The sequence below is a fragment of the Takifugu flavidus genome, chromosome 7 (assembly GCF_003711565.1).
Source record: "Takifugu flavidus isolate HTHZ2018 chromosome 7, ASM371156v2, whole genome shotgun sequence".
NCBI classification, from domain to species: domain Eukaryota; kingdom Metazoa; phylum Chordata; class Actinopteri; order Tetraodontiformes; family Tetraodontidae; genus Takifugu; species Takifugu flavidus.
In genome coordinates, this window is record NC_079526.1 from 4,672,615 (window position 1) to 4,696,521 (window position 23,907).

A 23,907-nucleotide genomic window follows, 5' to 3' on the forward strand; every position below is an offset into this window, starting at 1 on the left:
TTAGCCCATTTGCTCTTGGAAGGAATCAGTCGAGCTTCTCGTTGCACATGAAGAACGTTTCCATGGGGAAAATGACACCATATACTGCAGTTTAGAATCATGAGCCGACCCCGGTTTGAAATAAACACTTGCACGCATGCACTGATGTCAGCCCCTCTGATCTGCCAGAGCCTGAAATCACACACACTTCCACTTAGGTGTGTCATCGGGACTATATTAAGTGGTGTTTTAGGGGGACGGGGAAGTTTCGTTCAAATGAAGCCTCTTGCAGGGAAATTCTCCATAAAGTGGTTCGCCTGCAGCTCCGGATTTCTGAGTAAATACGCGAGTGGCTCAGAACTTAAATATTCAGCTACCTCATAGGTTCCACGCAGAGCAATTCTGGTGCATAAACAGTCAAAAACCAAAGGTTTGTGTTCATGATGAGCTTTTTATTTCAAAGCACATGTATTAGGGCTAAGTACATTTAGCAAGAACAACATTGCAACTATGTCTTTTGTACAAAAAGAAAACAAGACAATACAAAAATACTAATATTGAATTTTAATACGATCGTGGGTGTACAGAATTTGTTTTTGAATGCATTTTATAAATGTAACTCTAACAAATCTAAAATAGTTTAGTTGTCTAGATACAAAAATCTGCCAACTGATGCTTTGTAAGCAGCATTTATTGAAGAACACAGGTCTGTAAATCATAGTGGGTATAACTAAACATGTTAAGAAACAATATCTTACACGGTTCATTTTAGTGATCTATACATTATTTATATATTTATATATATAAAAAAAAGAAAAGTGTGAAAACAGCTTTGAGAAATGATAGGACGGACTATACGGCGAGCGAGATGTGCAACATGGCGAGTGTGTTGGGGGATATTCAGAGTTGGCTGTGAGTAAAAAAGCTTCCGTAAATGTGATAATGTGATAGTGAGTGAAGTGGACAGGGTGTAAACACACAAGCTCGAAGAAAAACACATTAGATCCACAGTTTTTTTTTTATATTGTTCATCTGCTCTCTCGCTCTCGGGCACGCGGCGACGCAAACACACACGCTTGGCACCAAAGACAGTGTGTTTCAGGACACAAACACACATTAGAGGTTGATTTCACAGGTCACAGCCATCACACGTTATGCACACGCACATTTAGAACACGTGTGAGATGTACATCTACAAACAAAACGAGTGTATGGACACACAAACACACACAAACGCACACTTAGCGATTGACATCTGTTGCCGATGAGTTAATGGGTGGGTGAGAGCGCCTCCCTGCCAGCGGAAAGTGCCCCAGTCATCCCCAAAACAATGTGCCAGCCAAGCTGTCAATCCATATCCACTTTCCACGGTGACACACGCGCCTCGCCCTCTGACTCCGCCCACCCATCGCCTTCCTGTCGGAAAGGTCTAACGTTTGGCTCCAGCTCCAGGAAGCGGCGTGGCCCAGCCACGCCCCTCGTGCACAGCAGGCGCTGGGAGGCCGGGCAATGTGTCTCCCCTTCTTTCCCCAGAACCACCCCACCCCCCACCCCCGACTACATCTAAACCTCGAGAAATGCAACGTCCCGGTTTTTGGGCTGCTCTGAACGTCTGTCGGAACAAGGCTTGGCGCGCTGGTCTGGCTTCGGATGGTTAAGCCTCCCAGGATGCGGCGTCATGTCAGCGTCATCAAGTTTTCTTCCAGACAGACGTTGTCGGGCAGCAAGTGGTGATAATGGTAGCTGAAAACAGTGCTATAAGTTATTTGATTATATTGTTAATATTTCTCTGCTGCTACTTCTTGCCGTAATATCCTTCCTGCAGCAGAGGAAGTTGTTGTCCTACAGCGTTCCGAGGCTACAGGGAGTTCAGAGGGGATGCATCGCTCTCTCCCTCAGCAGGGGGTCTGTCTTTAACGCCTCATTTCTTTATCTTCATATTGGTTCCCCCTGCTTGTGGTCACGCCTCCTCGCCCTCAGCTCTGTCTGTCAGGTCAATCGGTTAATTGTGTATTTTTAGCTTCCAAATTTTTGTGTTTGTGCTCAAAACGATGGGCTCAAATATCAATTAGTAGTTGATGGAGTAATAGATAATAAGTCTGGATAGTGAGAGTGGACTCTGCCGTGCAGATCTCAAATCTGACACCCTGGTCCAAAGTGCCCTTTGGCAGGGCACCACAAAAAAAAGGAGGAGGATGCCGTTTGAGAAGCAGCTGCAGTCTCTTGTTGCTACATTCTACTGTCAGATGGGAGGTGAGCAGCACTGCCATTGGCTCCACGGTCAAAAGAAGTCACGTCGCCCGTCTCACACCATGTTGTGGTGGTTGTTCCTCTCGATGATGTCGGACGAAGGCAGCAGCTCCTTCTTGATCGGGGAAGGCGGGGGTGTGGCAGGCTTGATTCTGGGCTTGAACAGGTCCGACACGTAGAACACCTAGTGGACACGAAGAGAGCCGGGTGAGAAGATCAGATAGGACAAGCACGCCTGGTTTAGATGAGATTTCAACTCATGACAATGATGACATGCTAATAAACAGACAGGTTGACAGCCTTTAGTGCACAGGTGCATGACATGAAGAGCTGACATCGGCCATTTCTGACATCATAATCTCAGAAATGCCTGATTAAGAAATCTGTCGACCCCACGGGGTGTTAAAATCCTACAACTACAAACTACAAACAAAGGTTTCCCCCAAATTCAGGTTCTATCTATCTATGACATCATCTCAGGGAAAATCCCCAATTTACATCAACTGTGACCTCAGACAAGTAAACCCAAAGAAAGAAAAATACAAATCTCTTCCTGAGATCGCGATGACATCATATGTCAAAGGGTAAAATGAGCAGGACGGGAAGTGTGAGGAAACTACTGCCCATTGTAGCAGCCGATTACTATTAGTGGGGGTCTGAGGTCAGCAAGCAGCAGTCTGGGGTTGCAGACACACACACACACACACACACACACACACACACACACACACACACACACACACACACACACACACACACACAAATTATGGATTCTGGTCCTAAATTTGCTGCATGTACAACACACACACACTCAAAGGCTACACTCATCTGGCAAGTGTGGCAGCTTTTCCTTCCGTGCTGCCAGTCGAGGGCAAACACAGCTGCCAGCAGTAACTGGGGGGGGGGATTTACTGTACATCAGCTTCTCTGTCACAACAATATGGACGATTCTCAGGGGGGAAAATGCTGTCAAATGGAAATACCCAAGTGGAAAACATATACTTTCGGTCAGATGGTCCTTTGGTGACAGTCTGCGGTGTTAAGCGGGGGCTGAGTCTGAGTGGTGGGCTCAGCACACAGCCATTGTCTGAGGCTTGACATTTACGGACCATAAAATTACGCTCACTGATGACCTTTGACTGATGACACAAAAAGATAGATGTCTCATAGCACACAGCAGCCTTTGTAGCCTTTGAGTGCTTCTTTGTCTTTCCAGTATTTGTCCTTTTAATTTGTCATGTGTAATTTTAAATAACCACGGCGGGACAGGGCTGTGGGTTTGTGTCTGAAAATCAACAGAGCCTTCATGGGAATTTTCCTGCGCTCACTTTTGTCAGTCTATAACGTATCGCTCTTGAACTTGCCCATGGTGGAGGGCTTATCACCTTCTACCAACTTCCTGCACACAATACACACAAACAGACTTGCAAAGCCTCCAGGGTTTTGGTGTTGACTGATGCAGAGTCAGCAGTTATGCTAATAAGGTCCACTAGAACCCAGAACCACTAGAGCCGAAAGGCTCTTTCATATCGTGTCCATATTTAAAATAAAAAAAATCAGTTTTAATGCTTGATTACATAAACCTGCTTTTATTTTATCTCTTAATACCACTAAAATCAAGAGATATGGTTAGTTCAGGTTTAATTCAATGTAACACATGAAGAAGTTTTGGAACTGTAATTTTTAATTTTGTAATCAGGTCATCATTTTTGACAAGTCACTTCCTGTTTGGTCGCATGACTGCCACCTGATCACCCACCCCATACATTATATAAAGGCAGGTAAGGGAGTTTCAGCCAAGTGTTTGTGATGCTGGTGCTGCACTAAAGGGTTGTGCCGGAGCTCTAATTCAAAATAAAATCTTGGTTTTAGTTTTAAAACATTTGAAGTATTTTGCCAACTGCTAATCCCAATATATAAAGCTGAATCACAAAGGAAGTGAGACGTCAACTTGCAGCACCAAATGTCACCCCAGTTCCTGTTGGCGTGCAATATAAAAGAAAGGAGCCTGCATGCACATGAAACCATCTCAGCCAAACCACAATATACAGCAATGTAGGTCATCAGCTCTAACTGGCACGCCACCCTGTCTGACTGTCTATTTCACACATAAATGTGTGGGAACAGTGAACCCTCCTTTTTATCTCCTCTCCACTGTGACAATGACCCTGTAAAAACAAAGGGCGCTGGCCCCGGCTCCCTGGCTCTGGCAGCTGCTTCCTGTTGGAGTCGATCCTCTTGACCTTTATTATGACACGTGTTTAAAAGTCGGTCAGCACGTCTGGTAGGAGGTGTGGGGTTGAACAGATCATCCACTTCCTGTTGTGGCTGTTGGATTCAATGGATCTGGATGAAAGCTCTGATGTCATCATAAGCAATGTGTGATGAAAGGCCATGTAACTGACTTAGACTTGATCCATCTTTAAATATGAGGACAGAATGAGGTTTAAGGCACTAACCGAGACGCCGGCGCCTCTCCTGTCATCACAGGTGAATGTGTTCATTCTTAACTGGTACTGAATGGGAGTGTACTGGGATTAAACTGGTGCCTCCGCTGTGAGGAAACCTGGATTAGCATCGTCTACTCCGAATGACAAAAAACAAACCACAAATGTCTACTTTATCTCTGAGACCAGCTCTAAGACCATCACATCATACATCCTACACGTGAGCGGTGTAAAAATGGACCGGAAAAAGCCTAAAGAACTGTGAGGTTATCAGCATTATCCAGCCCCGTCGCCTGATATTGGGAGCGGCTGTGTACAGCCGTTCGCTGTAGCTGGACATGCTAATCTGCTAGCGTGACCAGAGCGTGACCTCTTCTTTCCTTTGGTTTAGACAAATCTCTTATACTTCAGTGGTCTTAGAGTAGAGCTTCTTTTCAATACTTTCTGTGGGCATACTGAGGCACACATGTTTTATACCTCATCTGTACAACCTCCACTGATCTCTTGACAAGTTGTTTCTGCTTGGCTGCTTGTTGAGAGGGTGAAACGGCCCAGCTAAAGTGCTCGCAGATGTGTGCTCCTGCCAGGGCTGGGCAATTCAAAAAGGGCGTCAGGGGTTGTAAAACCAATCTTGCCATGGTGATCAGCAGGGGTTTGACTCTGAGTGTGTGTATGTGTGTGTCTGTGTGCGCATGTGTGACGCGCTGGCAAGGCAAGTGAGTAAAGTGTAGGGTGAATATCCTTCTGTGAGCACTGCGGAAGAGCTAAATTTCAAGCCAACCCTTGGCTGAAGCCAAGATGCAGACAGGGGTACACTCTTCTGTCATTTCCTTCCTTTCACCCTTCCTGCCCGATCTGTCTATCCAGAGGTTAAACATATAAACCGTGCGTACTTTGGAAAACCTAATTTTCCCCCCTGGCCAAGCCAATGCCATCCGGGAGCTACACCCAGGTGATTTCTGACCGTGTTTTTGTGAGCGAGTGCGGATGCGCCAAGGGCTGCCATGGCGCCGCTGCAGAGGCCGTGCAGACCTTTATTAATCGAATCATTTCCACGTTCATGACTTGGATCGTGTAGAAAGGTGAGGTCTGGGACCTGCTGTGCTGATCCAACCGAAGCCTCCCTCACCAAAACAACCCCAGATAATTAACAGCCTTGTTTCAGATTCAAAGGGTTAGGGTTTGCCCCCCCCATCTCTAAATCAAACACCCGCGCTCCCTTTTTAAACTCCCACTATTTCCACTGCCATAATTCGATTTTCCGAGCTCAAGCTGCGTTTGGTGTAATGTCAGATGATATGAAAATCATCTGCTGCAACTGCTGTTACAATGTGTCTCACAAAACACACACACACACACACACACACACACCACACACACACACACACACACACACATTCCTGCCTCTGTCTCTAAACAATCTGTTCTTTATTAAAGAGAATCACATCCTCCTCGGTTAAGTGGCATCATTAAAGGAGAGGGAAGTGGGAAACTCATTTTAACTTAGCTGAATAAGTCTTTTGAGTTTACGCACCAATTGCACTAATAAAAGTATCCATGTTGCGTGTACTCACTATGCAGTAGGCCACAAGAGCTCCCTGCACAAAACCCGCCAACACGTCAGTCGGGTGGTGCTTGTGATCGGAGACGCGTGACAGGCCGGTGTAGAAAGCCATCATCAGCAGCGTGAACTGCAGCAGTGGGCGGAGGAGACGGGCGCCACGCCACGTGAACCTGGACTGCAGGTAGAACTGGAGAAGAAGAGACAACGACATTAATGGCGACAGAATTCTGCACCTGTAGGCCAGGAAATGTCAAACCTTCACAACACAAGCTTGATATCAACCCCCGTGTGTAACAGCATCAAAAACAACAGAAGGACAAGGTCAAAGACATTGGAATGTGGACAAAGGTCTGTCTGGGATGTCTAGACTGAATCCAAATGGCTGTAAAGAAACTCATCTTCCACAACCGCCGGCATTGACGCGGCTGGTCCGCCGTTCAACGCTGCAGCTGTAAAAACAGTGCAGCTGGAGCGAGCCACCGGAGCCTGACACACATCTGCATGCATCTCCTGCCACGATGGCTCCAGCGCCCGACCTGGGTGAACTCTTTACCCTCTATCTGAGCTAATAGGAGGGAAGGCGGATGAGCTTGCAGCCCAAACTGGTTTCTGGGAGAGTCAAAACACGAACCATTGTGTCCAAGGCCAGAAAAAAAACGACAGTACATGCGAGACACCTCTGAGTGCATGCAAGTGTACAGGGACAATGGTGAGATCAGCACAAGTTCCTCCAACTGTTTCCGCACCACTCAAACCCTTAACTTCCCCTCTCAAAGACCCCGAGCCCGGGCCTGGGAGGGCCAGACCTCCATTACTTGTATCTTCTAAACAGCCATCATCCCTAACAATACAAAGGCTGCCAGCAGTGTCTATGAGCCCCTGCAGACGTGAACGTAGAGCTTCCTTGCACTTCCACTATGACCCTCGCCATTGTTGGCTTCCTTTCGGATGTCTAGGAAGCGATCCCTCCCATCCCTTTCAGTTTTGTTTTCTCCTCCCTTTTGGGTATGTTTAGACTTTATGTTTCCTGCTCAGCGTTTCCCAGGTAGGGGGCAATGAGTATACATACATACATTTGACCCTTTTGCAGCCACGAAAGCACGGTCGCATGGAATGCAAACTCCTAATTGCTAAGAAAGCCTAAGCCAAAACAAAGAGTCACATGACCTGCCGAGCTACTTTTCTCTATCTCAGTGGAGGGTGGTGAGGAAACCCAAATAACCCACCCAGGCATGTTAATCCACGCTAACAGGCTGATTTGTCCTTGGGGAAATGTACTGAGCCCGAAATAATCGAAGGAAAACAACAATAACAGCGCAACAACAGAGGGGCTGCAAGCCGATTCACATGAGAGAGGGAGACGAGAGCGACGCCGAGTCTGGTGGTTTCCGAAGGAATCCAGTTTCACTGTCCTCCTCGCTGTGACTGAGCCAGTGTCACATTAAAGAAAACACAACAAAGTGAGAAAGAATGAGAACATAAAACCCATTTTCTTTGTTTTGAGCAGCCCCCCCCTTCAGTTCCCCTCAACCAGTTTCCCACCAGGCTCAGAGACAGATGATGTGGTTCATCATCACAAGCGCGATACAAGACAGCAGGCCCGGGACCCGGCCTAGCAGGAAGGACCCACTTGTTCCTGTTTGGCTGCGGTGCGGCAGTCAAGCGTGCCACGCGCCCGGTGCCAGTTAGCTGCGCGACTGCTAAAGTCTCAGCTCAAACCACATCGGCCACAGCTGCAGCGCTCGAAGGCGCTGCGCAGGAAACCAAACTGTCCAGAATGCAGAAATTATTTGCAGTTTTTTGGTTAACTGTGGGCGCCGCCGCGAAGCGGCAGCCACGCGCCGGCGGTGACATGTTCACACGCTGGTACCGGAGGGGGAGACGATGTTCTGAGCATAACGCAGCAGGTTCTAACATTTGGCCGCGAAATATTCCCGTCCACGCTCGCGTTTTTTTGCTTCTGACATTAGAGCCCGACATGGAAAACATGTTATGTAATCAAAGGTTCTGCTCCAGCCTGAATTGTTGGAACTGAACTGCTGTTGAAAGGCTTCGCAAAGTTCTGTCATGGTGTGATGTAAAATGTGCTGGACGACTGGTGGGAGCTCCGCCCGTGCTGTCCTCCCTGCCTGTAGCTGGAGCTTTACCCCCTCGGTCACCATCTGGGTTTAATAAGCCTGTTCAAGAATGGTCGGCGTCACTTTTGGTTCTCTGGGTTCACGACTCCAGATTCCCACGGATTTCCAGAACCGGTTCCTTGCGTAATTTTTCTTTGGAGTCAATGGCCGATTGGTTCTTACTGGTGGATGAGAGAATCACTCCTCAGGCACGACTGAAAGTGTTTTCAGATGGGTTTTGGGGGGAGATAAAAAAAAGAATTCCACAACACTTTTTATTGCTCTTGTCGGTTCGTTCCCCACGACTTTTTCTGTTTCACTGTTTCAAGCTGCTCTGGCTCCGGTCCGGAGCTCACCACAGCTTGAACGCTGGCCGTGGACTGGTGTGTCACTCTGTGGTTTGATGTACTGTATCCATTCCCTCTCTGCCTTTTTATCCACCCTCATCTCCCTCCTTCACTTTGAACAGAGTTCAGCGGTAGGTTCAACCAGAGGCTGGGAAAGACCCGGAACATTACACAAGAAATCAGCAGAACTTCATCCCGCTGTGAGAACCAAGACCACCGAACATGAGAGCAGCAGATCCAAACCTGAACAGCCGTCTTTCCTGCTTGTGAGGCGAAGATGACTGGGAAGTGTGTGTGTGTGTGTGTGTGTGTGTGTGTGTAATTAGACTGTTTGAAGCACTAAATATCTCCAAGCCTCCAGGGGAGTAAAGCCCCACCCGTACCCACAACAGGTGGAAAGAGGGAGGATAATTAAGGAAAACAGAGAGAACAGGAAGTGCACACGCGAGCATTGGGAACGCACGCACACACATACACACACACACAGCTGCTGAGAAGATAACAGGTGGAGTGCATCCATCTCTCTCTCTGAGGATTAAAAAAGAATCACAGCCTTTATGAAGTGAATAAAGAGCCGAGCAGCAGCGGGAGGAGACGTGGGTGACAACAAAGGCCTGTTCTGTCTTTGTGCGAGTGAGACTCAAAAGAACGGCCGATCCTTCAGCCCGTGAATACCCCTGCAATCTTCAAACCATTGTTTGTGTGGCTTCGGCATGTGTGTGCTTGACGTAATTGCGATGACACTGTGATGTGTTAAAGAGCTTAATTGTTACTTACAGCCAGGTAGAGCATGGTGAACAGGGAAAAAGAGGCGTGTCCCGAAAAGAAGGATTTCCTGTCAAGACAAAGACCGTTAAAATTGATCAGATTTGATACAACTCCAGTCATCGTGTGTTGGTCACGGGCGCTTGCACAAACCTGGCCTCCTGTACTTCGCTGTCTGCACCAGTGCAGGTGTAGTTAGTGATGTATCCCTGTGAACAGTCGATGGTGGAGAAATCTGGCTTGCACACGTCTATGAAGTGAGGCCTCATACGACCCACAGACACCTTGGCTATGTCTGTGAAAGACTGGCTGATGGCACATCCAAAGAGAAACACGCCCATCTACGAGACAACAAACACAGACAAGATGAGGCAAAATAGTAATAACAGCACGTCTGAAGGCTGTCAAGGCTACTGAAGGGGGCTAAATGATGTAGATCACGAGACCATTCTCGAGTGTACCAACGCATCATGTGATCTGACCTGTTTGTAGAGGGCTGCAACATAAGGGTTCCCAACAAAAGACTTGGTTCCTTCATGTAGCTGGTGGATCCTGATGCATTCCCCAACCAGAATCTGAAAGAAAGGCTGGTTAGCGAGGCGACATAAACAGGACAGATGTGATTTAAGAGGCTAAAATGCACAGCAAAAGGCTAACGTTCCACTGCGTGCCATGCAAGGCTAACTCAATGCAAAAGTGATATTAAAGCTTCAGTGGAAAAGGTGAGTGAGGGTCAGACAGAGGACAGAGGGTCAGACAAACACAAGCGAGGCCTGCCTTTCCCTCGGGCAGTGATGAGATGAGGTGAGATTATAAATGAGCGGGGGGAGGTTGTGTGTGCTAATGAGACAGGAAAGGCAGGGAGAGGGGATGGAAACCTAAAATAAATGTTCTAGACTGGGTCAATACCTCGCTCAAACTGACCTGACTGGGAGGGATTTACATGAGGGCAATCATCTGTTACATGACTTAAGCCGCGCAGGTTTAGTCTGAATCCTGACGTTCCAGCCACACGTTTTTATGTGGGGCAGATGGAAAGACCTCGTCCAAACGGACGGGCTTAGAGCGAGCCAACCCCCTCCCGGGCACAGAGATGTCAATCATATCTGAACCACCTGGGGTGTCTGACTGACAGCGGCGGCTCTCTGCTGCTAACCGCATCGCTCCTTCCTTCCTCTTTCCACACAAAAGCTCCAGTCTTTGGCTCATTCTCACCTAATCTCCTGTGATAATATTTACCTGTCTGTGAGCCAGCAGACAATGCTGTGGATGTGAGCAGCATTAGAGCTTGAACTGTGAGCACATTTGCAGGTCTGGTGCTTCCAAGACAGCCACTCTAGAAGCACGAGCGTATGGCAGGTGTGTATTTAAATGTATGCTGGCTGTCCTGTCTGTTAAACACTCATATCCTGCTTATTGAGTGATCAGCTGACAGACTCACGGCTAGAAGAAATAAATGTGGCGGTGGTCCGTTTATATCTCTGTATATGTGGAGGAAGGTGTCAAGGAACTGATCTTGGCTTATTAACAGAGGCACAGCTGACCGATATGGGCAACAGAAGTGTATTTACTCTGTCTGTATTTCTACTAGAACCTCTCCTCCCATTCCGTCTCTTCTTCTTGGTGCCTGGTGGTCCAGCAGCAGAAGCTTTCGGACCGGAGTGTGATGATGGGTTCATTGGGGGACCTCCCCATGCTAATAATGCTAATTCTCTTTCTCAGTCCCAGTTGTCAGGCGCAGATAACTGAGCCTGACAACTGGGACAGTTGGGATTTCCTTTGTAAAGAAGGTAAACAGGAGGCCCAACTGGAATCTGCAACCAGTGCATGTATGCATACACATACAGTGTGTGTGTATGTGCCCACTGATTGCATGACTGAGTGTGTGAGTGTGTGTGTTAAGGAATGGTGTCGGCATGGCGGTAGACGCCACTAATGAAACACAGCTGTGTGAGACAGGCCAGCTTTGCCCACACGAGAAGATGTGAGGGAACCAGCTAAAGTGAGCTCCCATCTCCTGGTTCCACTGAGACGGGACAGTGAGTCCACCAGAGTCCCGGTGAGGAGACGGAGGAGAAGCAACGTCTCCGAGGGCCGTGCCACGGAGTCTGTGGGCTGAGGGGATCCAGCCTCACTACGTGGTTCACATTGCCAGTCATGTGTGATTCTGACAAGTTTCCACTAACTGTGGAAACCCCTTTTATTCCTAAAACAAGGGTTCTTGAGCCAAATCATGGGGTGCACATCTTCATGTTGCCGTCAGGGACAAATGTAGCTAAAGTCACGCTGGAGTCAGGATACAGGAGTAGGAGGTATGAGACTGGAAAAGAACTTGTAAAATCTCTTTGGTCTTTGACTTGCATGCGTCAGCAGACACACATAAACACCCACTTCCTTCTGTTCCTTTGGGGGGGCCCTCTCGCTACCGCTAACTCACAGAGAGGCAATAAAAGAGGCTGGGGTGACTAAGGATGAAGGTGAGGAAGAACATTGTAGAATAAAAAATGGTTGGAGATGGTGAGCACATTTAGCAGAGGTTTGGAGTGTTTTAGGAAGGTCTGGACAGTAACAATCAAATCAAATCAAATATTTTCAGTTAGGGACAGGAAGGAATTAACTTAAACTGGAAAAGAGCTTGAAAACAAAGGAGGGTGTGAAAGTGGACTTACAGAGAAGATGGCAATAAGTATGCCGACACCACAAAGCATGGCATCGCTAATGGTGTCTCCCTCTTTTCGGGGGTAGCGGATGGACTCGTCCGAACAGTAAAACCCGCGCTGGTACGGCTTTACGGTGCTAGTCTCAATGATCAGGAAAGGCAGGCTAGCTACAAGAGACACAAGAAGGGAGAGAAGAGGGGGAAGACAGCAAGAGGAGTGGGAGAGAAGCAAGAAAGCACCCAGTCAGTGACACAGATATATATATATAAAAAAACAGAACCGGACAAGGAGCGCTCTGGCACTAGGAGATCATGCATTAATCGCAGAAGCAGCTTAGGTTAGCGGATGTGGCTTATGGTCAGCTCTTAAAGCAGGAGGGACGTCTGTCCAAGCTGAGACGCGACAGATCATATTTGTCTTTACGAGAGAATTGACCTGCTCCTTCAAAGCTGCCACCAACATCCACCAACCCGCCCTGTTTCTGCCCTCAGTGTTCCCTGACACGTGCGCTCCTTGCTTGTGGGCAGGACTTACAGACACTAAAGGCAGTGTCAACCCAACAGCAGTGAGCACAGAGGAGGGGACGGTGCTCTTCTTGTAGGGGTAGCTCAGGCTGGAGTCCCCACAGTAGAGACCCCTCTGGTACGGACGGACAGAGGTGTGCTGCAGAACCAGGCTGGGCAGCATAGCTACACACACAAATATGGAGGCATGTATGAACCGACACCACCGCTCGCACCTGATCCACACACCAAATGCAGACAATCGCACGTTAGCATAATGCTACTTACCTGAAACCTGAGGAAAGAGATAGCACATTAGCATCAGCTGTGATGGCAAAAGGGCTTATTAACGCTGCAAACCGTCTCCTGCTGCTTCCGTTGACGGTGTGACACCAGGCTATTGTAAATGGTGCTTAATTAAGAGCCTTCCTGCCTGAGCAAATATGGAGAGATGCACTAAGATAGTGAGGACAGAGGGTTTTAGTGTGATGGATCGGTTGCAAAGTCTGGCTGGAGTCCTCTGAAAGGAGTTCAAAAGAAAGAAAGTCTGAATACTAAAAAAAATCAAAACAAAGGTCAGCTCATTCTGAAAGAGCTCTCACGTGACAGAGTGTTCTGGCATGCAAACGTGTGACTGCACTGCTCATAAATAGAGGAGGTTCAAGACGCGGAGGCGTCCCGGAGACCCGCGAGCTGACGCGCCAACCTATACATGCAGCGCCAGACTTTACAGAGAATATTCCAGCCTGTGGTTTGTGTGGTTAGCTCTCTTCACAGGGATTTTTGGGTCGGATCTACTCGCGAATGCTCCTCGAACAGCAACTGGAGAGGCGGGTCGCGGCTGACGCAGGGCGCGCGGCGCTCGTTGGCCAGCGCTTTAAAGACCTCAACGCACGCTTCTGCATTTTTGTGGACATGCTCAAAGCTCCCGCCGCCACTCTGACATCTGCTCCCACTAAAATCAGAAGGTTGTCTCAGGTGTAACAGAGTCCATGTTCACTTTAAAGTTGCTGAAAAGGGAAAAAATGCTGCTGTGCCACTTTTTCATGCTTGTCAGCATTTCTTGTTCTACCTAAAAAGGCATAAAATCATTAATTACGAAACATTCTTGAAGGAATCGACAGTATTAACAGCCATTAGCAGGGTCAGTCTACAGACATTAAAGCTGGAAAACAACCCGATGATGTTTCTTGACATGTTTTGGTTGGGTTTGGGTTTGACGGTCTCTTTGGTGATCGGGCCGGGTGGCAGATGGGATGGGGGAGACACCTGCAAAAACAGGGTGCACTGGCAGGACATGAGCCAGACTTTGGTGGTGTGTGAGAACCACAACATCCACAGAACAGGCAGGGCAAAGGGTTTGAACCCGGTCACGCAGGGGTCCAGCGAAAGGTCCTGTATGACCAGGAAATAGCTTCTGGTGCACATGTGGTGTGTTTTCTGTCTTTTTCTACAGGCAAGTGTTTACACAGAAAGCTGAGGAGAACAACTTGTTTAGAAACAGGGTGACACTGTCTCTCATGCCAATCGTGCCTGTGGTATTCCATTTAGCCCGTCCTCCTCTCTCGCTGTGGAAGGAGGGGGATTCAGATGTTAATGAGGGGATGTGAAAAGAGAACGGGTCACGGGCTTAACAGACATGGGAAACATGTCCACACAAAAACACACACGCAAACCAGTGCTTAAAAGGCTAAACTGGGATCGGGGAGCAGCATGGGAAAGTCGTCCAGCTCTTCCAAGAGGCAGGAAAGGAGTGAAAGTGAGAGAGCGAGGACGTTTATTGAGGATTAGATAAAGCTCTGCTGTCCGCATGATTCCAGGTTATGTGACGCCCCACTGCTCTGACACCCTGAGTGACACCCTGGCATGTGGGCATTCTCTTCATTCCATACTTGTCAGTCCAGGAGCCTTTCGGCTTAAAGTCTCCCCCCAAGCACTGACCCCCCATCTCCAAATAGAAGAAATGGGATCTCTAACTGCCCACGACTTTTATGGAGCGGCCAGAGATTCTTAAATCTTAAATAAAGTGAATCCCATCACGTTAAAGGAGCCGCTTTTGAACGCTGCCCTCTTCATGTTTGTGTTGTTGTCGCATGCATTTGACGTTGATTTGCTCTCCCGCACTGCTGCTAACGGAGCAGCCAGTTACCGAGGCGACCATCAAAGAGGCTTGTTCCTGAGGTCGCGTCGTCACACGCTGTTTCGCGGCCCTACAGCCGCCGGACTGTGCCTGAGAATAATTTGGGGCCTACAAATTCCTCACTGGAGGGGGAAAAAAAACATCCTGAGTGGGTGGTTAGGGGAACAGTTTGATTTGCCTTATCAGATGCTGCCATGCGTTTCTCTCTTTCAGTCTGTGACAGAAATGCGACCTCAGAGGCAGTGTTTGAACGCTGGGGGTCACGTGTGTGTCACTGAGATGTTCTATCTCCCTCCAGCATTAATGCCTTTTAATGTTCCAGCAGTAGGTTCGGTAGTGTTTGCGTAACACATGTTTGTAGGAGCACGCCATTGGGCGTGTGTGTGTGTGTGTGCTGGCGTCTGTGTGTGTGTGCGTGTGCATGCGAATGTTTTTGTGTTGGGATTATCCAGCCAGCACTCGTTTGATTAGCTTTGGAGTTAAATTTGGTAGAGCGAGTTAAGTGCTTACATTAGCACAACTAATGAGATTAAATCCAATTTATCCGTTTCTTTTGCATGCAGCAGAGAGACGTTTCCCTTTTTTTCCAGATGCGTACATCCTCTCAGCTTGACATGCAGTTTGACGCACTTTAAGCATCCGGGTTGGTATGTTTCAGGGTCCAGAGGGGTCAACGCTCCATCCTGCAGGATCAGGATCGGTTCTCTTATCTACTTTTACACTAAGACCCACTGGACCTGCCAGAACAGGACACAATAGCTGCTCCTAAGACACGCAGACGCTTAAATCACTGTCAAAGTGTCATTTTTCCTCAGAACAACAGCAACAGGCCTGCAGAGACTCTGCTCTCATCATTCTTCACCCACTGACATTTAAATGTGCTTGACTTTGGTGAGCAGGATGGGCTGTGCATGTGTGTGTGTGTGTGTGTGTGTGTGTGTGTGCGTGTGTGAATTGACAGTCTCAAGCACAAAACGTCTCAGTGCCAGAGAGGTGAATGGGAGGTGGAGCAGGGCAAAGGAAAAGGTATTGTGGTCTCCCCTAATGGAGGATTTCCTCCTCCTGTCTCTCAAAGGCCTCGTGTGAACTGTCCTGACAAGGAACGGCACCCAGGACTAAAGGGAAGGTTAGAGAGGGCGGGGACGGGGGGGCTGGACTCCATCGACCGAGCAGTTAATCCATCAGACTGTCTCCTCTGTTTTTGTCGTTGCTTTCTGTGGGAAAAAATACGACAACACTCGGACAGATGCGGTTTATTACGGCGAAGAGCGTCTGCTGAAACCTTTATTTGTGTCTTTTAAGAGACCTCTGCATGTTCAGCATCTGCTTCATAACAGAGCGGCCCAGTTTTGTTCATTGTGCTTTCTATTTTCACTTTAACCACGTATGACCAACCTTTCTTTTCTCTGTTCATCTCCCCCTGTAGAGCAGAGAATCTGAACAGGTTTGTGTGGATTATGTCAGAGAGAAACCCTTCGGATCAGCAAGATCCATTACATTCACGGTCCATTCTGGGTCCATCCCAGTCTCCCGAGGAAAGTGCTGACATATTTGAGCTCAGGGCGCATGTACACGCCCTGCAACATAACCCACTTTGCTCCAGAATACTTGAAAATGCCCTACATTGCTTAAAAGAGCCATGTATGGATATTATACAGGGGTCATGTGATACGTGTGTGACTGCTGGGTTGTGTGTGTGTGCAGACCTTCAGCCCATCAATTTGGTGACATGCACGTTTCCACAAACAGGCCAAAGTCCACTTCCATTTGTCTTCATATATATTTAAAACATTTATCTTTATCTGAAGGCCCCTGGAGAATGTGTGGCCCTCCAGTCATTTGGGACCAGAGTGCATGTGGTGAACAGGTTAGCTGAGGTTCATGACAAGGCCTGGAAGAGTCTCCAAGGCCGTGGGTCAAAGGTGAGGGATGTGACATGCAGCAGGATTATAGTTTAGCATAAAGGAATGCCACTCGCACATGTCGCTGGCAGTGTCCACTGCATTTGTAGAAATGTGTGTGTGTGTGTGTGTGTGTGTGTGTGTGTGTGTGTGTGTGTGTGTGTGTGTGTGTGTGTCTGTGGCTATGTGGGTGTCAAAACCAGATTACTGTGGTCACACTGGCAACTTCACTCAAATCTTTCTCAAGCATCCCCACAATGTCGACCACATTGGGCTTTAGAAAAATGTTCTCTCGGTCAAAATAAACACACTCCGCTGCAAAAAAAAAGGAACAAAAAATGCAGATAAAAAAAAATCCACTAGCGTAGTCGCTGCTTGGGAGCTACACATCCATAAACAAACATCAACCGCACGCACCGATGCAGCTGCTTGACTTTAGGCATGTAGGCCAGATACACAAAGCCCCCCCCCAAATACACAAAAGTGCATGTAGACACACACAGGAGTGGCTGAGCTCAGCAGAGTCAATCCCCGTCCTTTTTCCCCGCTGGGTCTGAATGCTGCCGTGACCGGGGGGGCCGCTGAAACATGTGCTTACTCAGAGAGATTTTATTCACAGGAATCAATGCCTTTTACACACAGGCATCTGTCGGGACACTCTCTAGGGGACTTGAACCGGCAGGCACCTGCGCTGCCAGCCTCCGAACGCTGCCGTCGGCCGGCGTGGCCGCGTCGTTGGAGTTTGAGTCGCGTCGGCTGGAGATTTCTAATGTGTTTGAAACTGAGTTTTCATCCAATCAAGACGTCTCTGATGCTCGGTCGCTCCCCCGCCCGTGAGAGGATGAGTGCACAGCTGCTCCAGCGAAGGGAAACCTGAGCAGCGCCCAGGGGCCAGATCGGGATCTGGGCTGGCTGGATAGGCGCTTTGCTGCTGTTGCCATAATGGCGCGATTGCCCCGTGGGACCAAAGCCTGGCAGCAGAAGAAGAAGGCTTTGAAACCCGACGCCTTTGTCTGAATAATGCCCCGTTTGCCCGTTTACTCCCTCCACATTCCTACGCTCGCTCCCCTCAGCTGCTCCTTGAATATGCCGCTCACCTCCGCAAACGCACACAGAGGCGACAATAGGAGGCGGACGGGAGCCCCGGTGTGAAGGTTCCTCATGTTCGTTTATGGGCTTTCCCAAAGCTCCTCTGTATGTATGAAGGGATGGAGCTCAGATAAAGATGCTGATCTGCTTCCGAACAGCCCATAAACACTGCAACAACACAGGCAGACGCTGCCACGACCATAAAGCACTCACTGATAATAAAGTGGCCCTGAGTGAAGAAGAGGACGGTCTCTCTCTCATCTTCAGCCCATTCACTCCTCCCTCCATGATTGCACCCTCCTTCTGTCTGCCACTAGCCAACTGGCCCTCATTACGGAGACAAAGGGGGATGAGATGCATCAAAAGGAGCATTGTTCCCAGTAACCCCCCCCCCCCTCCCCCAACACACCCCTATCTCTGGTGCACACCCTCCAAAAAATACAGAGGATTGTGCGGCGAGGGAAAGTGACAGACAGAGGGGGGGGGGGGCAGGGGGGTAATAATCTCACAGCCACAACGCAGCGCCGAGGTGCAGATCGGCTGCCTGCGCGCCCTCATTCACGCCCCCCCTCACTTTAAAGGACAGTTGTATATTTATGAGGATGAGCTCAGTGCTCAAACACCGGATTTCACAGAATAATCATTCACAGCAGCCACAAGCTTAAATACACAAGCGCGACTGCTCACAAAAGTTTATGGCAGGGCCCCACGTAGCCATTCTGATTTATCTAAATAAGCAGTTTGAGGGTGTAATTACAGATAAGAAAGTGGAGAGAGACAGCAGAGCTGAAGCTTTACTACGCTATTGTTGTTGAACTGTAGCCTACGAGCTGCCGTCCATCTATTGTCGCGGTTTATTGTTTTATTGTGCAACTGAGTTGTTTGCTAGGACGGATGCACTGGGACACGAGCGACGGCTGGTTTTGTGTCGCAGCATATCAATCAACACGCCTCTGGTTTGGCCGCAGGGACCACACGGGACACACAAAAAAACAAGTACTTATGCGTCCAGCCACAGATGCTACGCACATGCTACCCAGACAAACACAGACATGATGGCATATATACAGACTCCCCTGGCCTCTGGGCAGATAGTCCGTCTAATGACAGCTCTCCCTCGCCCTCATAAACCTCTCGGGACACACGTGTGCACACTTACACCCACACACCTCTAATGGCAGCCCTGTGCAGACAGAAACCCCGCGGCCTTGTCATTTAACTCAACCAGCCTTGAGCCACAGCAAAAGACCCAAAAGGCTACGTTAGCGACAGCCCCGGACCTTCGTTTCTATGCATTGATGAACATTTAAAGGCTGCTGGTTAATCTGCACTGGCTAATCTGCAGATTATTCGTATAAAAACTTGTGCTGCAGCCACAACATGAACGCACACCAGGACCACCAGGAGCCACAGAGGGCGACCAGGCGCACCATCAGAAATACCACACACAGCTATTGTCAGTCCTCACTCTTCAAACTGTCTTTGTGTGTACGTTACACGTCTGGATGGACCTCCCGGGTGTGTGTGCGTGTGTGTGCACTGCGTACAGTCGTCCATTTCTGCCTAAACTTTGACCTCCATCTGACAAAGTGACGAAAAGCCGGACGATGACCATCAGCTGAAACACGCAGGAAATGGAAACAACATTAGAACGGTTGATCTGGGGGCCGTTGACACGCAAATCAACCACCCGGACAGTGACCCGAGTCGTTGTTCTTCCCCCTGGAGCAACGAGCGGAATAATAAATACCTACAATCTGAAGCATCAGAACACCCACCATCACACTCAGCTACTTGTAACATTCAGCCCTAGAGTAAGGTCTCCTGCCTGCTGATGAACTGCAAAAAAATGACAAAATCTCTCCGAATCCTTAAATCGAGAGGTTTGTGAGAATGTATAAGTATAAAAAAACCTTGTTCCTGACTCATGCATCTTTATCTTAAATGTGGCAGCGAGGAAAAGGAACAGTGGGGGTAGGAAGGGGCACATGGCAGGACAGGATTTCATTTCACAACCACACCTACTTCTGACCGACACTACCTTTCCGTTTCCCACCCTTTCCTGAGCACCACTACGCACACACACACACACACATCATGCCCCCTCTTTCACTCACTCCCAAAATTGACCAGATGTCACATCAAGAGGCTTTTGCCCCAACGCTGCAGCCAGATGAAGAACCTGAGACATTTCTGGAAAATATTTGTGGAGCGGCTGCAGATCGAAGTGGATGAGGCCAGAAGAGGCCGAGATTAAAACTTTAATGAAGGAAAGGCAGCACGCAGATGAGTTAAAGCTCCTGGAGCTGTTTCCCTGGAAACCAAGAGGTTCCACTGACCGCCCCATCACTGGATCTCTGACTGGATCGTGGATCAGAAAAGAAAAGAGTAGCACAAGGGTCTGGAGGACCATCTACAATTCGGCCAGTCTAGAGATGCTTTTAAAGCCAGAGGCTCTTACGCAACACACAATGCACGCGCTCCTTTGCATTGTGAAAAAGCTAATCTGGGTTTAGGAGCAGCTACTTTTAGAGCTATAGCTTCCTGGAAGCTGGAGAACAATGTGTTTTCACAATAAACATCCACTTTCAGCTGCATGATGGTGTGCTATCAGACAGGGAGCTGCAGCGATCTAAATGCATATGAGACTGAGCCAAGCAGAAGAATGAACTTCTGCAGTCTGTGGTGTGGTTGTTGTATTTATAGTGAGCGTATGGTGTGTGTTTGTGTCTTGGTGTGTGCTCCTTATAGCATCAGTAAATCAGGCCGGCTGCACAGCAAGCGTAGAACCCGAGCCAAACTGAAATCAGCAGATGATGCTGCCGCTCCGCCGCCAAAATCGCACGCCATAACTCAGCGAAGCGCTTCGGAGGGCCTGTGTGCGTGAGCGTCTGTTCCGATCCTGCTGTGCGTCGTTAACTTTAAATAGCAACGTAAGGAGGGAAACCTTTGTTTAGTTTTGTCCACATCTGCGTGTGTGTGTGTGTGTGTGTGTGCTTGTCGATGGCCTCAGATGGCCTTTATGCAAGCGGGGCAATTAGCCGCGCCCAAGGGTGTCAGACGGTGGAGCGGGAAACGGTGTCACTGCCGAGGTTGTGCGTAGCCTGACTGACACACACTCTTGTGTTTATGTGTTTGCCTGACTGTAAAACGTGTGTATTTACCCCCTCCCAGATGAGAAACTCATTTCTAATGAGCCATTTCTCTGAGCCACACACCCGCATTCCCAATTCCTTATTCAAGGCCCCCCAGGACACCCCCCCAACCCCTCTGCATACTTCTCTTGTTCTTCACCCCCCCCCCCCCCCCCCCCTTCACCACCACCACCCAAACTCCTGAAGTGGGCCAACCAATCATGCGTAGGCAGCCAGATTTCATTTAGCATGACAAAAGAGGATGTGTGCGCCCGTTTCTGTCCTCACACGCATGTGTTGTGTGTGCCGCTGCGGCGCCTTCGCCCATGAGAGGACGGCGGTCGGCGCAGGAAATTCGCTCCACATGTGCTGCGAGCGCATCTTCATTTATGAGGGCGCAGATGAAACAGCGCGTGAGGTTCTTAATAAGTGAAACCAGCGCAAACCCACTGGAAAACTTTGGGTCTGTGGCGCTGTTGAGTGCATGTGGAGTTAATCTGCTCCTGCTGGAACATCAGGGCTAATAAAGCTCTGCCCTTTCTGCACAGAGATCACGCTGCCGCGGCTCCCACCTGCTCCTCTAACGCCCGCTCAGCCACGCGTTCCACCTCCACGTCGCTCTCCGTTGGATTGGAGAGGCATCCCCTCGCCGCAACACATGTTTAAGCAATTATTAATTATTCCATGCTGTCCCCTGCACGGAGGGCGGGGGGAGAGCTGGAAAGAAGGCTCGAAAGAAAGAAAGTGATCCGGAGCGATCAGCTGGCCGGGGAGTAGCAGGCCTCGGGGAGAGAACGCGTAAAAGTTAAAGCACAACTCCCATAATCCTTTTCTGAAAGAGAGAAGGCTGAAACGGAGGGGCTGACAACAGAGTGGGGAGAAAGGGGGGCCAGCGGAGCCTGAAACTGAAAGGCCTGGGCTACAGTGACAACAGCCAAAGAACAGCCCAGCCAAAATACATGCACACACGCACGCACAATGTGAGCCTGGATGGGATGCTAGAGGAATAATAACAAGTTAGGACTGGCTAATACAATTAGGCACGGCAAATCTAGCCCACCCTTACAATTTCACCAGCTATAATTTATACTTTATTACAATTTGGCCCAGATGAACAGAGTTTTAGGGGCACAAGGGGGCCGAGGCTGACCATTTAAAGGGCAGTTAAAAGGGCAGGTTAGAACACTTCAAAACATTCGTGCCCCAGGCCAGTTGGCAGGGAATCGGCTCCCACCCCAGTGATGGTTCGAGGACTTTATCCCACCAGTACTCTACTGGTGGGATAAAGTCGTGTTCCAGAACACGTGTTCCAGAATGTCAAAAAAGTGCGTCTTTCAATCAGTATGAAAAGTGAGTGTGCGTTATTCCGGCCGGTATATGTGTGTGTGTGTGTGTTGTTGTGTCGGAGCTCGCTGATAGGGTGATGGAGCAGATTAAGTTGTCTTGTGGTCGCAGATAAGACGCGACTCTTTCTACAGAGTAAGACCTTTATTACCAACCGCCAGAAAACGCGGGTATTTTCTAATGAGATTAAAGTTGAGGGACAGTTAAGCGTCATATCACGTCGTAACAAACACAAAACGGTTTCATTCCAACAGCCACTAAGAAACTTACCAAGAAGAAGACAGAAGATATCGAACACTATGAGCACCTTCTTCTTTCTGTTGTCAACACCATTGTTGTTGTTGTTGAACGTCGAGGTCCCTCCGTTCCTTGTCTCTTGTGCCATTGCTTTCTCATACATGTATTTTTGCATTTGAAAAGTCCCGGGTTCTCTTCAAAATCCCACGCCAATCGTGTCTCATGCGCCAGAAATACGCGTCCCGGCGCGGACAAGTCGTGAAGTCAACCAAAACTCTGTTTTACAAAAGAATTAAAATGCGTGTAATTGAAGCAGTTTCGTCTAAGCCCTGAGTGTTGAACGGACCCGCGCTCCGGACTCAAGAAGGAAAAGTTTGCTGTGCTGGAAATGAATGGAAAGCCCGCTCCCTCTTATCGCAGCTGGTTCAAACACTTGAAGCCTGTGAGATTTGTTGTGCGCATCCACCGCCGCTCTTGTTATATCAATCCTTCTTCTCCTCCCCCCTGTTCTCTCCGGGTCCCCCCCTTCCCCAGCTCAGCCCTCTTCTCTCTACAGGCGGTGGGTAATCGCTTCCATCGCAGCATGGAAAACTTTCTCAGCCTGGAGGAGCGCTGCCAGAGAGCGCCACAGAGCCACGGCCCCCTACTGGTTACGCACGGTATGACACGCGCGCTGGACCCGCCGTTCCATTTCATTCATAAATCCCGCGTTCACACGCGCAAACAGTTCGTAAGAGCGGAGGGGGTAATCAACTTTTAATCTGGAGGAAATAAGGGCATTGTGTTGGAGTATCTGCATTTTTGCGAAATAATCTTAAAGTAAAAAAAAACAAAAACAAGAAACAACCCTTTAAACACTACTGGGGATTAAAACGTACTGACGTAGCCAAGGTTTACGATCTGCCAGAATAAAGCTGAATTCGATTCCCTCTTTTTCTAACATGTGGCGACCGCATTAAAACCATTTGCTGTTTCCACAGATGAATAAAGAAGTTGCAACAAAGGCATTGGTCTATTGATCTTATACTGCCGCCAAGTGGACAAATGGCGGAAGCTCACTTCACCTGACATCTTTCATGCCTGGTACGTTAAATGAACTCTGAAATGAACTCAGAAAACAACAAAGCGGAGCTGATTATTACAAACCAACCATGGCAGCAACTGTGAATTATCGTCCGACTTCAATCAAAGACATTATAAATATCTTTAGATGTGACACGATGAACATATGACAGTTACAGCATTGATTGCACTCAATGTTGGGTTTTCATGTGTCCCTCAGCTGCATGCACGACGTGTTTGGAGTTTTCAAACATGATTATAGGCCAAGAAATCGCGAGCAGAAAAACACAAAAGTGCCTCTGTAACCCGTTGTGCTCCATCTATCACAGATCAAGGACATGCAAACATTATAGAAGTTGCTCACGAAA

General features: G+C 48.6%; 1 protein-coding gene across 2 annotated transcripts; it reads right to left on the reverse strand.

The window, feature by feature from the left end:
- Nucleotides 1-410: 410 nt before the first annotated feature.
- On the reverse strand, nt 411-23,006 carry plpp3 (phospholipid phosphatase 3). 2 transcript variants are annotated; one of them, XM_057039132.1, is made up of 7 exons: nt 22,511-23,006; nt 12,664-12,818; nt 9,952-10,044; nt 9,623-9,810; nt 9,482-9,539; nt 6,251-6,427; nt 411-2,413 (listed from the first exon to the last, which is right to left on the reverse strand). In XM_057039132.1, exons 1-7 carry the CDS (start codon nt 22,650-22,652, stop codon nt 2,285-2,287), a joined length of 942 nt encoding a protein of 313 aa, XP_056895112.1. In that variant the 5' UTR covers nt 22,653-23,006; the 3' UTR covers nt 411-2,284. The 2 variants fall into 2 exon arrangements, with proteins under 2 accessions (XP_056895112.1, XP_056895111.1); XM_057039131.1 differs by lacking the exon at nt 12,664-12,818 and adding an exon at nt 12,139-12,296 and having other exon boundaries at nt 22,511-22,998.
- Between the last annotated feature and the right edge of the window lie 901 nt (nt 23,007-23,907).

Excerpts from the sequence above, each read along its gene's own strand:
- plpp3 (XM_057039131.1), bottom strand. The coding sequence starts at position 22,652 with ATGCAAAAATACATGTATGAGAAAGCAATGGCACAAGAGACAAGGAAC. Across the intron at positions 10,045-12,138 it reads TACTTATTGCCATCTTCTCT|ATTCTGGTTGGGGAATGCAT; the intron begins GTAAGTCCACTT and ends CCTTTCTTTCAG. Across the intron at positions 6,428-9,481 it reads TCACCATGCTCTACCTGGCT|TTCTACCTGCAGTCCAGGTT; the intron begins GTAAGTAACAAT and ends CTTCTTCTCCAG.